Source organism: Mirounga leonina, unplaced genomic scaffold (assembly GCF_011800145.1).
Source record: "Mirounga leonina isolate KUSES-001 unplaced genomic scaffold, KU_Mleo_1.0 Mir_151, whole genome shotgun sequence".
Lineage (NCBI taxonomy): Eukaryota > Metazoa > Chordata > Mammalia > Carnivora > Phocidae > Mirounga > Mirounga leonina.
In genome coordinates this window covers 2,496,783-2,510,572 of record NW_023270377.1, presented here as the reverse complement: position 1 = coordinate 2,510,572, position 13,790 = coordinate 2,496,783, and the positions used below count along the sequence as shown (strand labels likewise).

The 13,790-nt window shown below is 49.6% G+C and overlaps 1 protein-coding gene across 6 annotated transcripts in view; it reads left to right on the top strand.

Annotated features, from left to right (window-relative positions):
- The window catches only part of TRAF3IP1 (TRAF3 interacting protein 1), a 65,728-nt gene extending 56,988 nt beyond the window's left edge, over positions 1 to 8,740 (top strand). For all 6 annotated transcript variants that reach the window (XM_035006753.1, XM_035006752.1, XM_035006751.1 and 3 more), the window contains 2 exons: positions 2,419 to 2,642; positions 4,446 to 8,740. In XM_035006753.1, coding sequence (XP_034862644.1) covers positions 2,419 to 2,642; positions 4,446 to 4,611 — 390 coding nt within the window. In that variant the 3' untranslated portion in view covers positions 4,612 to 8,740. The remainder of the gene's footprint in view (positions 1 to 2,418; positions 2,643 to 4,445) is intronic.
- Positions 8,741 to 13,790: the final 5,050 nt, after the last annotated feature.

The following is a 13,790-nucleotide window of genomic DNA, read 5'->3' as shown; positions in this document are numbered from 1 at the left end:
AATGGGAGTGTTTGCTTTTTGCTGTTGAGTTTTGAGAGTTTATATATAGTAGATACTAGTCCTTTGTCAGATACATGGTTTGAAAATATGTACTCTCATTCTCTAATTTATCTTTCAGCCTCTCAACAGGGTCTTTTCCACAACAAAAGCTTTTAGTTGTGATGGAGTCTATAAGTTTTTTCTTTAACGAATCATGCTTTTTGGTAACAGTGTGAGAACTCTTTGCTTGGCCTTAAATTCCAAAGATTTTCTCCCAGGTTTTTTCCTAAAAGTTTTATAGTTTTACATTTTATATTTAGGTCAATGATCCATTTTGAATTAATTTTTGTATAAGATAGGAGACTTAGGTCAAGATCCCTTTTTTCTCCTGTGGATATCCAATTGTTCCAGTGCCACACGTTGAAAGATTCTATTTCCTTCATTGAATTGCTTTTATACCTTTGGCAAAAATCAGTTGGGCAGGGGCGCCTGGGTGGCTTAGTCGGTTAAGCAGCTGACTTCAGCTCAGGTCATGATCTTGGGGTCCTGAAATCGAGCCCCATGTCGGGCTCCCTACTCAGGGGGGGTTGTCTGATTGTCCCTCTCCTTCTCCCTCTGCCCCACACTCTGCTCATGCTCTCTGTCTCTCTTTCAAATAAATAAAAATCTTTAAAAAAAAATCAGTTGGGTATATTTGTGAGGGTCTTTTTCTGGATTCTTCATTCTGTTCCATTGGTCTATGTATGTCTGTCCTGCCAATACCACACAGTCTTGATTACTGTAACTATATAATAAGTCCTGAAATTGGATAGACTGATTCCTCCCTCTTTATTCTTTTCTAAAAAGATGTTTTAGCTATTCTAGTTCCTTTGCCTTCCATATAAATTTTAGGATAATCTTGTCTACATTTCCAAAAAATTTGGTTGGGATTTTGATAGGAATTTTGTTAAACTTGTACATCAATTTGGGGAGAATTGGCATCTTTACAATATTTGAATCTTCAGTTGGGGAACATGGTATGTCTCTCCATTTATTTAGGTCTGCTTTGATTTCTTTCATCCACATTATGTAATTTTCAGTACACAAGTTCTATATGTATTTTGTTATATTTACACCTAGGTATTTCTCTCTTTTGTTTACATATACAATTGTAAATGACACTGTTTTTAATTTCAGTATCCATGTGTTGACAGTATGTAGAAATATAATTGATTTTTATATGTTTATATTGTATCCTGCAACCTTGATGAACTCTTACTAGTTTATGAATTTTACCTTTCATTTCTACTCCTGTTTATTTAACAGTTTCTGTGTGCCAGGCATCACATTATAAGGCTTTCCATATGCTTGCCAAAGCCCAGTAGCTAGTGGAGCTAGAATCTTGACAGGTAGATTATTTCCTCACTTCATTTGTTCGTTTGATAAATGTCTAAGGAGAACCTGTGTGGGCCACGGTGGATCCAGACACAGGGTTCCTGCCCTCCTGGAGCCTACAGTCTGAACCTGACGTTAGAAGTAACACAAATGGTTGTGAACTTAATAAAACAAGTTAATTATAATTTAATTAACAGCATTCGACTCATACTGTAAGTGGCTAAAGCAGTGACACCTTAACCAGCCTAATGGAGTGGGAGCCTCCAGGGAGGGCCTCCTAAACGATGTCCATTTACTAGGAAAGGTTTTCCAAGAAGCCAAACTACTCATTGCTTCTTATCAACTTACATCAGTTTTTGAAGTTCAGAGAGGTCTGTGATAAAAGCTCATGTGAAGAGAATTCCTGGCCAAAACGGAATGAAGTTCTCAGTTGCCTCTTTCTCCTTACCGCACCCCTCCGGCCCCCTTGCCAGTGGTTCCCGCCGAGGGCACCAGGCCTCCTCGCCCTCCAGACCAGCCGGCTCCGTCCAGCTCTTCCTATTCAGTGGGCCCTCTGCCCGGCTTGGTGTTGTCCACCATGTCCTTCTTTGCGAACCTCTCGTCCCTTCACTCCCACATCGCTCTGGAGGGTTTCTTTCCCCCTTTTGCAGGTGAGATGGGTTGCAGAGTCCTTTGAGATGGAAAGGAGGTCCATTCAAGGAGTGAGATGCAGGGTCAGGGCCCCTTTCGGCCAGTCTGTCTGGGAAAATCATCAGTGTCCTTCAGCTTTGGTAACAGTAACTACAATAAGTTTCTGGTCAGTTGGGAAATAGATCTTACTGTATAGAAATGTGCCTCTCCGACAGCCTTCCAGGTGAAGACCCCTCTACCTCTGAGAAGGGAAGGGATGGACCGTCACTGGGCACCGTGTACGTTCCCGCACAGTGCTTGGCACCTTGGGGCTGCTGCTGGCCCGAGCCAGTTCTGTCCCCACTCCCATGTCTTTCCACCCTCAGGAAGTCCCGGTCCTGCCTTAGGGCTGAGGATGCTTCTTCCTTCTCTTCCCGTTTTCCCCACTGACTGTAGGAGAAATCGCTTGTCTTTGAGTCAGCGTGGAAGAAGGAGAAGGACATCGTTTCCAAGGAGATCGAGAAGTTACGTGTGTCCATCCAGACCCTGTGCAAGAGCGCGCTCCCCCTGGGGAAGATCATGGACTACATCCAGGAGGACGTGGACGCCATGCAGAACGAGCTGCAGCTGTGGCACAGCGAGAACAAGCAGCACAGGGAGGCCCTGCAGCAGGAGCAGAGGTGGGCGGGGCCGGGGCGGGGGCTCTGCAGCAGGTGCGGAGGTGGGCGGGGGCGGGGCCAGGGCAGGGGCTCTGCAGAAGGAGCGGAGGGGGCGGGGCCAGGGGGGGGGGGCGCTGCAGAAGGAGGAGAGGTGGGCGTGGGCGTGGACGGGGGGCGCAGGGAGCCCAGCGGGGACACCTCCCCAAAGGAAGTGTTTTCCTTCCTCAGTCGTCCGCACAGGGCACATCTTTGCATCAGTTAGGAAAGATTTGGAGTTAATGTTCACGCAAGTAGATACAGGCAGTAAACAATACGGAGAACTTTGTTTTATGTGTCTTATCAAAATCCCCAAAGTTTGGTAACTGTACTTGAAAGTATTTTAGTTTTTTACTCTGAAAAGAAATAAATGCTGATGAGCCCATTTTGAAATTGCTACTGTAAAGGAAATATAATACCCACTAAAAAGAGATTTACTTTAGGGAAATGATTGATGTTCTTTGTTTATAATCAGGGAATCTGGAATGCATGAAACTATCAGTTGTTAAGGGTTTGTCAGAAAACGACGTGAGCGGACAGGGTGCTCGGTCTGTAAGCCCAACGGGAAAACACTGTGATAATGAAGCGGCTATCTTATTAGCCTGCTTGCTCCCAAAACGTCCCTTAAAAGCGTAAGTGTCCAGCAGAAGAGGAGTTAGGAAATCGCCGTGAACTTTTTGGGGCCAAGCCCAGCACGGTGATTTGTTGGCACTTCCTACAGTTGATTTAAGGTACTGAAAAGTAGCACCCAGATGGTTCTTCCTTACAGAACCTGAGTTTGCTTTGCGGCAGGATGGTTGGAAACTGTCACTCTTCTTCGTTTTTTTTGTTTGTTTTGTTTTTTATGTAGAGTCTTTTAAAAAATACTTATTAGAGCGCCCACGAGCAGGGGGAGCGGTAGGCAGAGGCAGAGGGAGAAGCAGGCTCCCCGCTGAGCAGGGAGCCCAATGTGGGGCTCCATCCCAGGACCCTGGGATCATGACCTGAGCTGAAGGCAGACGCTTAACGACTGAGCCACCCAGGCGCCCCATCACTCTTCTTTGTATTTATTTTGTATTTATATGCTTAAAAAAACTAAAGAAAAGGCCAGTTTGACCTCTGCTTTCCCAAATACGTTCTAGATTTTTCCTGGCAGGTAACCCAGCACTGAAAGGCCTCACACCTCGAACTCGTGAGTTGGAGGAGCCTGGGTGGAGCGCCCTGGCAGCTGGAGGAGCCTCCCTGAGGAAGGTGGGGGGCATGTCGGGCTGCTGGGCCCGTGGCCCTTGTTGGTGGCCGTGCTGCTCGCCTCCCGAGGGCTCTGTGACATGTGATGTGGGGCTTTAGGAATAGTAGGCTCCTTTGTGTGATTGCATGTTTGGCTTCACTTTTGGCTGTGGGGCGGTAAAATAACGTTTTTCCCAGGTGCGAGATCCTTGTCCCTTTATATCATTATCCGAGTATGTTTATATTTTTACCCTTTTTCTTTGGATGCTGTGAATAACTTGCTTTTGTCTTCTTTATTTGTTTCAATCAAGAAGCAAATCTAGGGGCCCCTGGGTGGCTCAGTCGTTAAGCGTCTGCCTTCGGCTCAGGTCATGATCCCAGAGTCCTGGGATCAAGCCCCGCATCGGGCTCCCTGCTCGCTGGGAAGCCTGCTTCTCCCTCTCCCGCTCCCCCTGCTTGTGTTCCCTCTCTCGCTGTGTCTCTCCGACTGTCAAATAAATAAGTAAAATCTTTTTTAAAAAAAGCAGCAGCAAATGTAAGCCGAGGCTGGTGCTCACAAGGCCCCGTGTTGTGTCCCGCCAGCATCACGGATTGTGCGGTGGAGCCCTTGAAGGCCGAGCTGGCCGAGCTGGAGCAGCTGATCAAGGACCAGCAGGACAAGATCTGTGCTGTCAAGGCCAACATCCTGAAGAACGAGGAGAAGATTCAGAAAATGGTGTACAGTATCAACCTGAGTTCGAGAAGGTGAAAGCTCACACGTTTCCAAAGCTGGAAGTCCTCCTCAGTCTGAAAATAAAAAGGAAGATAGAACGTCACTATTCTCTAAGTTCAGTTTCCTAAGAAAATGAAGTTCTCCGTGTCCTCCGTCCGAAGTGCAGAGCTTTGAAAGCGCAGGCACGTCTGTGTGTAGAGGGGCCGGGTTCTCTCCCCTTCCTCCAGCGGGAGCTTTGCCTGCCGTGCAGCGTGTTCTCTGCGTCTCGAGGCGGCCTGTCCTGCTCAGGTCTGTGCCAGAATTCGCTAGCAGGCACGTGCAGGTGGCACGCAAGGGATGCGACACCCTCGGTTTCAGGTTTTAGGTCTGGTGACGGGACCCTGAGGGGAGCAGAGTGAAGGATGGCTCCCTTCTGATGGGCACTTACAAACAGAATGGGGCCTGAATATGAGTCTGCTCTATTTTGAGTTCATTTCCCCTCCGAAAGGGTTCATTTCAGTCTGTATCTTGATAAGGTTCACCTGAGGGTTTTTTTTTTTTAAAGCTCTTTGCAACTGTGTATGTCTCTTTGTCATTTTCTCATTGGTCCCTACGGCCTCTTGCTTGTGTTTGCAGCCTTAAAGTTCATAAATTGAAGGAGATTTCAGTATGTCCTTCAGGGACATTCGGCCCCAGGGTTTTCCCCATGTGGGTAGCAGTGAGCTGCCCCAGGCCCGCGCTCGCCTTCCCCCAGTGGCCTGCGTGTCTTTCCTAATCCTTCCCATTAGATGTGCATTCCCGAGAGGCGGGCGGCTTGGGGCAAACAGCTGAAGGAAGACTTTGGGGGACGCACCAATTTGCAACATTTTTTTGATGTTACTGTTTTTTTGGAAATTGTTTTTTACAGCAAGGTTTTTTTTAGAACATGGTTTAAGTTTTTCACTCACATATGATACTGTAAATACTTAATGAAAGTCTTAAGTTTGTATATAAAGGAACCCAGTGTTTGGAGACATACAGATCATAAGGTCTGGGTCCTGATACTGTTATTTCTAGATATTTATGGTGTGAACCACGCCGTGCCATTTAAATGTTAGAATTGCCTGAGAAAGTTCTGCTTCTTTAAGGCTTAGCACAAATGTACAGGTTAGGTTTCCTTACTGTAATTTCCAAAAGAAATCCTTTTCTAAGGTGGTTATATGATTCTTCCAAGCTGAGTAAGTTCAGGATCAGATTATGAAGCTCTGCCATTTTGACACATTGGCCACTTTGTCATTTCTACCACTCAGCATAAAATTTTTGATAGATTGCACTAAACGCATTATTGGAGGTGGGAGGGGTGTCCATTAACTAGCCCTCCATGTACTTGTCTCTTTTCTTCTGAGTTGAATGACTTAGCCACAACCCAATGGACTGTTTTTGCTTCAAGGTGTATTTGCTTTTTATGAATTTGTACATACGAATAGGATTTTTGTGTTGCAAAAAAAAAATTGCATACATTTTATGTGAGTAAAATTTTGTACGAAGTAGTTTATTAAATTGTATCATAAAATTTATTTTTATTTTATACATAAATCATTAAAAACAATCACATATTTTTTCTATAAGTGTATGGGTTGTGCAGTTCAGTTCACAGCTGGAGAAAACATAAGCATTTGGATTTTTGTATTTTCAAATGTGTATATTTTGTTTTCCTTGTGAAGAAAGTTCAGGGAAATTTATCTTTTCATTCATATCGTGACATTTATCCATCTTCTGTATAAAGTGAAGTTTTATAAGACATAAGCATTTGTCAGAAACTTCAAGATCATTCATGAAGTTTTAGGCAGTCTCTCTGATTATTATGGTATCTTTATCAGAGACACGATGAGTCCTGATGTTATGTATTACTTTGAGAAAATACACAAGGGGGTTATTAAACCTTTACCTCTACTTTGGCTTGGACATTTCCAGGAAGTACTGAAGTCTCCCTGCAGGAATTTTAATTTAAAAGTTGAGCTGACATTAATTTATATTCAAAGAAAATGTGTAAACCTTAGGGAAAAAAAAATTCAGGACTAAAATGTGAGCTTTCTGCTTTGATATTCATGCTTATTTTTCTTTTCAGTAAGCAACTTAAACAATGTTCATGACCAATCTGTGATGAGAAATGATATCACTCTGTGACGCGGAGTGCGGTTAGGATGTTGGGTGGTCCAGAGTCCCATCCTGCGCCCCGACAGGCGCCCCCGAAGCATGCTTGCGCTTCTTGGCTGAGCTGCACCGAGCTGACTGCATCTGTCTGCTGTTGGTGTGTGGGGTCAGGGCGCGTGACTGGGAGCAAGGGCAGCAGGGCCTGGACCAGCCTGTGAGCAAACACATGGATGTCCGTGGTCACGGGGATGACCGGTTGCTGGAGCTTCCACGAGAATCGGCTTCAAAGGAGGCCTGTACAACAAGACCATGCCCACTGCGAGGGAGGATATTCCACACAGACTCTGCGCCCAGCTCCAGAATCTTCCACACACACCCAGGATGCCTCCCGAGGAGCCAACCACAGCCTCGTGGGCAGGCTTCCGTGTGGTCCACCGTAGCAGAGGGTGGGAGTGAGATGGGCAGTTGTGTGAGCTGCTGAGGCGGGGCAGGGGGCAGCGCCCCTGTCAGGACCAGAGGGGAAATGCGTCCTGCCCTTGGGCTCTGAGTTGAACTGTCCCATGATGCACTTTATTAATAAACGTTTTCTATTTTCCCAAAAGGTGTTCTGATAGGTATAGTTTTACCAGCCTTGCAGTAGGGCAGAAGTGAGGCCCATACACGAGTCCCTGTTTTGCCTGTTTCAGGTGTTTTCATAAAGGAAGATTGGGAAGGACTTTTTTTTTTCCCCCCGGCTAGTAAAAAGAAATTTAAATGGTTTTTAAACTGTAACTTTTTTAAGCCCATATTTAGAGCTGAGTTCCAGATTGATGATCGGCTTCTTAAACCAAGCAAGTGGGTCTTCCTGGTAAGAAAACGGGGTTCAAACAGTGAAGTCCATAAACCACAAGGAGGCCGTGCACCATTAGGCAGGGGGGGTCGGGGCTTTGTGAGCGGCCGTGGTCCCGACCCCCGCTGCTCCTCCAGGGCCTGAGCCACCAGCGCCGCCCGCCAGCCCGTCGGGAGGCCGCGGGACAGGAGGGCCTGCCGCCGGACCTTCGCAGCGCTTGTGCTGGTTCCCGTGGTGCTCTCATGTCTCCCGTGCACGTCTCAGGACAAGCTTTGTGATGCTGCCGTCACCACGACCTCGCACTTAAATCCCAGAGCACTCAAGGTTGCCCATCAAAACCTGCGTGAAAGCCAGTATTTTAGTGGACGACACCAGCTGGTGTGTGCGGGGCTCGCGTCCTGGTGGACGCTCGTGTGCACACGTGCGGTGCTTACTGTCCCCGCCCAGGCTCTGGGGGCGCTGGCCCTCCCCCAGGGGGTGGTCACCGTCCTGATCTGCTCAGACTTTCCTCGAGGCGAAATTTTAGCAGCATCCCTCTGCCACCCCCAGCCGGGTCCTGGTTTGGACAGCCGACGACGTGGCCCTCTTCCTCTCGGAAACCTGCCGTCGGGGTCAGCCAGGGCGCTCGGGTGTCCGGTGCCCACCGAGCGCCAGCGTGGGCAGCAGCTGGGCCCGCCGGTGACGTTAGTAAGCTGGGTCGGGGGATGTGCTGTCGAGACCGTGGACATCTGACGAGGCTTCTGCTTCCCTGGGGACAGACGTGGGGATGCGTTTGCATTCAGCACTGGTGGAAGGACCTTGGCGTAAAGGCCCCTGTCGCTGAACTGATGTTGCCCTGAAGGGGGTTCCTGGCGGGCCTCTTCTCTCGGACGTCTTTACCGATGATTTGGAGGAAGCTGGGGGAAGTGGGTCTGTGTAATTCACAACTGCATGAACGAGTGCGCAGGCCCTGGGCACTGAAGAATCGACTCAGGACATGGGAACGTGAAACCGGGCCAGCCCTGATTGGGTGAAAGAACAGGAAGAACCGTGAGGGCGGTTCCAGGCGGGTGACCAGGCGGCGCCGCACTTGGGATGTCGTGGGGGGGTGCGGAAACCCCCCGGGGTTCCCTGATGAAGCCAGCGCTTCGACCTTGGGAGGTCGCCTGCTGGTCCGGGTGCCCCCAGAGCCCAGCAGGACACCCTGGTGACAGTGTTATATGTAAAAAATCTTTTTTTTTTTTTTTTTAAAGAAACCCTTTCTGGGGCGCCTGAGTGGCTCAGTCAATTAAGCGTCTGCCTTTAGCTCAGGTCATGATCTCTGGTTCATGGGGGGGCTCCCTGCTCAGTGGGGAGTCTGCTTCTCCCACTCCCTCTGCTGCTTCCCCTGCTTGTGCTCACTCTCTCTGTCAAATAAATAAGTAAAATATTTAAAAATATAAATTAATGAAACAGCATTAACTTCTGACTAGATACGTAAATCTGGGAATTTAGTGTCTGATAAATACGGTATTTCAAAGCAGAAGCATTTCATATTGTTGTCCAAATAAATGGTATTGGAGCATATGGTCATCCACATGGCAAAAATAAAATATTCTTGCCTCATACCACATACAAAAATAAGTTTCCAAAACATTAAAGAACTTAAAAAATATGAGAATACTAGAATGATCGAAGAACACTTTGTATTTATCATGTTTGTAGATATATTTTTATTATTTATTGATATATTATCATACTAATACATTTATGTTATTTATTATAGTTTTATTTTGTGAGCGGTAACAATATATAGGAACAAAGCACCTAGGAGAGAGCATAGTAAGTGCTAAATATGTTTTGGGGTGAAGAAGAACTTCCTAAAAAAGACAATTTCCAGAAGCCATAGATGAAAAAAAAACCCTTGGCTCATAAAAATTAAACGTTTCTAGCCAAGCAAACGTAAAAAATACAGATAGCCCATTGGGAGAAATATTTGCAACATCTCTAGCAGAGGTAATATTCATAGTAGACAGAGACTTGTAATAATAAGAAAAATACTTATGGCCCAGTTGGATGCTGGAAGAAAGATACAGTCAGTTCACAGAAGATGCCAGTGATCGAGAAGCGCATGAGACCCATGTTTAACCTTACCGGGGAGAAATAACGTGGCCCGGAGTCTGGAATCCAGATAGGAGAGAGTTACCTGGGTTGGAATCCCAGCAGGTCAGGCGCCCTGCCCTCCACCTGTGGAGGGCTCGTGTACTAGCTTGTGACTTTGGGCAAGTGGCCGAAACTTCTTGCCTCCCTTTCCCACATGGCACTTACTTTATGGTTTATTGTCAGAGGACAGATGCTTTACTGATTGTAAAGTACAAAGATCAGTAATCGGCACCCAGTACGCTCTACACAAATATTGGCTGTTACTCATGATCTGTGTTAATACCACGCTGACACAATTTTCAACCGGCAAAAGTTAAAAAGATTATATTAATACATGGGGTGATTGAGGATGTGGTGGTATAAATTGTTTAGTACTTTTAAAGGGTGTCTTGAAATTACTTCTCAAAATTAAAGACGGGAATATTCTCCTGTCCCAGGAGAAAGCTGAAGCAGAGACATGACCGTTGTCTTCAACTATAAGGGCTGGTGGGGAGAGGAGGAACCTGTGCTCTGGGGCTGGAGGACTGACCCATGGGTGAGATATATGGAGTGGTAGACTTTGGGTCTGAATAAGGAAGGAGTCTCCCCTCCTACAGAATGGTTCCAAGATGATGTGGATCGTCCAGGTAGATAGTGAGCTCCCCATCACAGGAGGTGTGCAAGCAGAACCAGTTGACCACTTCTCAGGGATGCTGTTGAGGATTTCACTGGGTGCCCCCACGGCTACTACCAGACCTCGCCTACCCCCAATAAGGAATAAACCACCCTGCCATCCCAGGTCTCCACCCCAGCCCCTTACTGCCCTAGCTGCTGCCCCAGCTGCTGCCCCAGCATGCTCACCCTCTCAGGTACATGGGCTTGAGCTTCATGAACCCCCTGTAAGCCGAGCCCAGCTGTGGTCGCTGCCCCCGCCCCTCCCTGCCCTGAGGCCCCTCTCACTTCTCACAATTTCCCTGGAGAGGCCTGTCTGGCCCCTGACGTGCCCCCCTCCAGCCAGGGAGCCTACTGTCCTCCTTCTCCCCTGAACAGACACTGCCTCTTGGGACCTTTGTCACAGCCCTGGGAAGCCGGGGGAACGTTGCAGGACCGGGTGTACCTCCCCTGGAGCAGATACTGATTGGGACAAGTTCATTCGCCAGTTTTCCTGCCTCACTCACAAGCAGCCTGTTTGAGATCCTTCCGGGATTTTCCAAAATTGTCGTTTAAACTCCGGGGCAACGCTGTCCTTTGCGATCGCGTGCCTGGCACTGCCTGGGGGGCCTGTAGGTTTATAGCGCTTTGAACCTCAGGGCTAGAAATTCCCTGTCCCGGATGCCTCTCTGCTGTTTTTTGGGGGCTGCAGGGGAAAAGAACCTTCCCGGTGGGAAACTGTTTACAAAGACCCTTCGCTCCCACTTTGTCCTGTGAGCCTCTCCAGGGCTGGGAGTCAGGCCTTCTACCCACTTCACGGTTGAGAAACTGAGGCTGTGGGAGCAAGTGGGCGGCCTCTGCCAGCTCTAAGTCCCAGGCACCTTCGAGGTAAGTGGGCCGGCGCCGAGCCGCAGGGTGGGGCTGGCCTCGGGGCCCTGGCGAGCGGTCTGCAGGGGGCTGCTGGCTGTTGGCCTGGTTGGTTCTGTCGTCTGAGCGAGCACAGAGCTAAGAAAGGGCGAGGCAGTGACTTAAGTCCCTGTTTGTTTTGTTTGCTGCCACAGCAGGGGGCCCGCCAACCCGAGCCGGGCATCTCTGACAGGTGACAGCGGGCTGCGGGGCACCCCCACCCTGCTCCAAACCCCGCACCGGGGCTAGACCTTGGGACTCAGCACAGCCACCGAGCGCACAGCTGCCACATCTGGGCCAGTCCGTGGCGCCCCCAGTACCGTGGGGACCCATGAACGTGTTTTAACTTCTTTTTTTTTTAAGATTTTTTTTTTTTAAGATTTTATTTATTTATTTGAGACAGAGAGAATGAGAGAGAGAGAGAGAGCACATCAGAGGGGGGAGGGTCAGAGGGAGAAGCAGACTCCCCACCGAGCAGGGAGCCCGATGCAGGACTCGATCCCGGGACTCCAGGATCATGACCTGAGCCGAAGGCAGTCGCTTAACCAACTGAGCCACCCAGGCGCCCCGAACGTGTTTTAACTTCTTTTATAGTCCGAAAAAACAATGAACTTTTGGGTCAGAGTAGATGTTTTAATATATGCTATTAATATATTCATCTTTACATAGACACGGTTGTATACTTTTCAATGATTTTGTGGAGGAAGGGCCCACAAAGCACGAGAGCGTGGGGCCGTAGTGTGGGCTCCCGTGTGGCTGGACCCACCTCACAGCTGCCCTCACTCTGCTCCCGGCCCAGGGACGCGCCCAGGGAGCCGAGAGAGCCGCCTTCTCGGGTGGGTTTCCCTTTCCAGGGATTATGGCTCTGAAGGAAGGTGTCTCTGGGGCGATTTCAATACAAACACTGGGATGTGTTTAAAAATGGAACGCTCGATGCAAATCTCCTGAGCCACGGATTTTAAGCGCGCAGCTCGTTCGGATAGTTGTGAAATCAGAGCCTCGGCCGTGGGCTTGGCTGTGGCAGCCTGAGGCGCTGTGTGCGCCCCTCCCCGGCGCCCCCAGCTGCCGTGGCCCCTGTGGCCTCCGTGCCCCCCGGGGCTTGCGCACCCAGCCCGACTCCTCTCCTGCAAAACCATTGTGTGTCCCCATCTTTACACCTGCCCGAACAACTGTGTGTGGCTAAAACTGGATCCCTCGGCCGTGGAATGAGGAAGGTCACAGCTTGTAAAGGGCACGGTGGTCTCTGGGGTGAGGTGGACCGTGTGTGTTGGGGTTCCCCTCACTAGCCCGTCAGCCGTGGGGCGCCTCCTGTGCTCGCCGGGCCGCCCCTCCGACGCCCAGACACCGACACCCCGAGGGCCTGAGCTCCGGTCACCCTGGTCGCCTGCGCAGGGCGGGCTGGAGCTGTTCTACCCGCGAGTGTTACCCTTCGGGAAGTTTGCGGGACCTTATGGTAAAAACAAGGGCAGTCAATCTTGGAAATTCATCACTTAATGACCTCTCACATTTTACGCTTTCGGCCCCGGCGGGAGTCTGGACACCGTGGAGACGGGCACACGGAACAGAGACACGGACGACGGTGCGCGTTGGCTTGGAATGCGCTCTGCAGCCATCGCAACGTGAACAGCACAAAGCCAGGGAGGGGATTTTCAGGACTTGCAGGACTCAAGACTACTGTCCAGTCCAGCAAGGAGCTTGCTCATGTCGCGGCTGGGCAAGCGACGCCTGTCCGCAGGTCTTTCTGGCTTCGCTCTCATCTTGCTTATTAAATACCTGAAAATATCAGCCCACATTCACATCAGAACCACGCTTGTGAATCGCAGCCAGAGGCTGGCTGTGGGTACAGGAGTTCAGCAAAAATCAGCAAGAGCCTTCTCTGAGGATGATTGTATGGGATTGATGGTAAAGAGTACTGTGTATGATTTCTGAGTTGTGTGCTGCACATCTTTGTATCGATCATATTTTTAAAATACATAGGTATTACATCACTGTTAGTCTTTATAATTCACCTCCCCTGGACCAGGAGAGGAGACGGTCTCCAGTTTTGGTCCTCTCCGTTCTGACGGGGATTTGGGGGGCAGGAGGGTCTCCTCCTCCCAGTTCTGGGCCCCTCCCACTTCAGGGCAGCCCCCGGAAATCTCCCCTTGTGAGTGGGGGTTTTCCTCCCTTCCCAGACCATCTCCTTCCATACTGGTTCTTCAAGTGGCATTTCCCCGGCAGCCCAGCAAAACCGCCTCTTGAGGTCACAGCTCCCTCAGGCCCTGTTTTCTGGAACAGGTGCATCCGGGGGCTTTGGATGTGGCCTCCTTCCCCTTGACTGAGCGGGCTCCAGGTCCAGACCTAGGGGTCTGGCGCATCGCATGGGGGCTCCAGAGTCGGAAGGAGCCGGAGGACTGCGGGAGATAGGAGGAGGTGGGGGGGCATTGCGCACTGAGCAGAACGTGCCTCGTCAATCCAGGGAAGATCCAGGCTGCCCCCACCCAGGGACCCGCCACCGATAACTTTGTTGACCCTGTGTGGCGGGCGTCGGGCCACCAGGAGCACTGAGCGGATCAAAAGGTGGGTGGGTGGTGGTTTCCAGTCCTTCGCCCCACTCCCCACAGCGACTGCGGCTTCT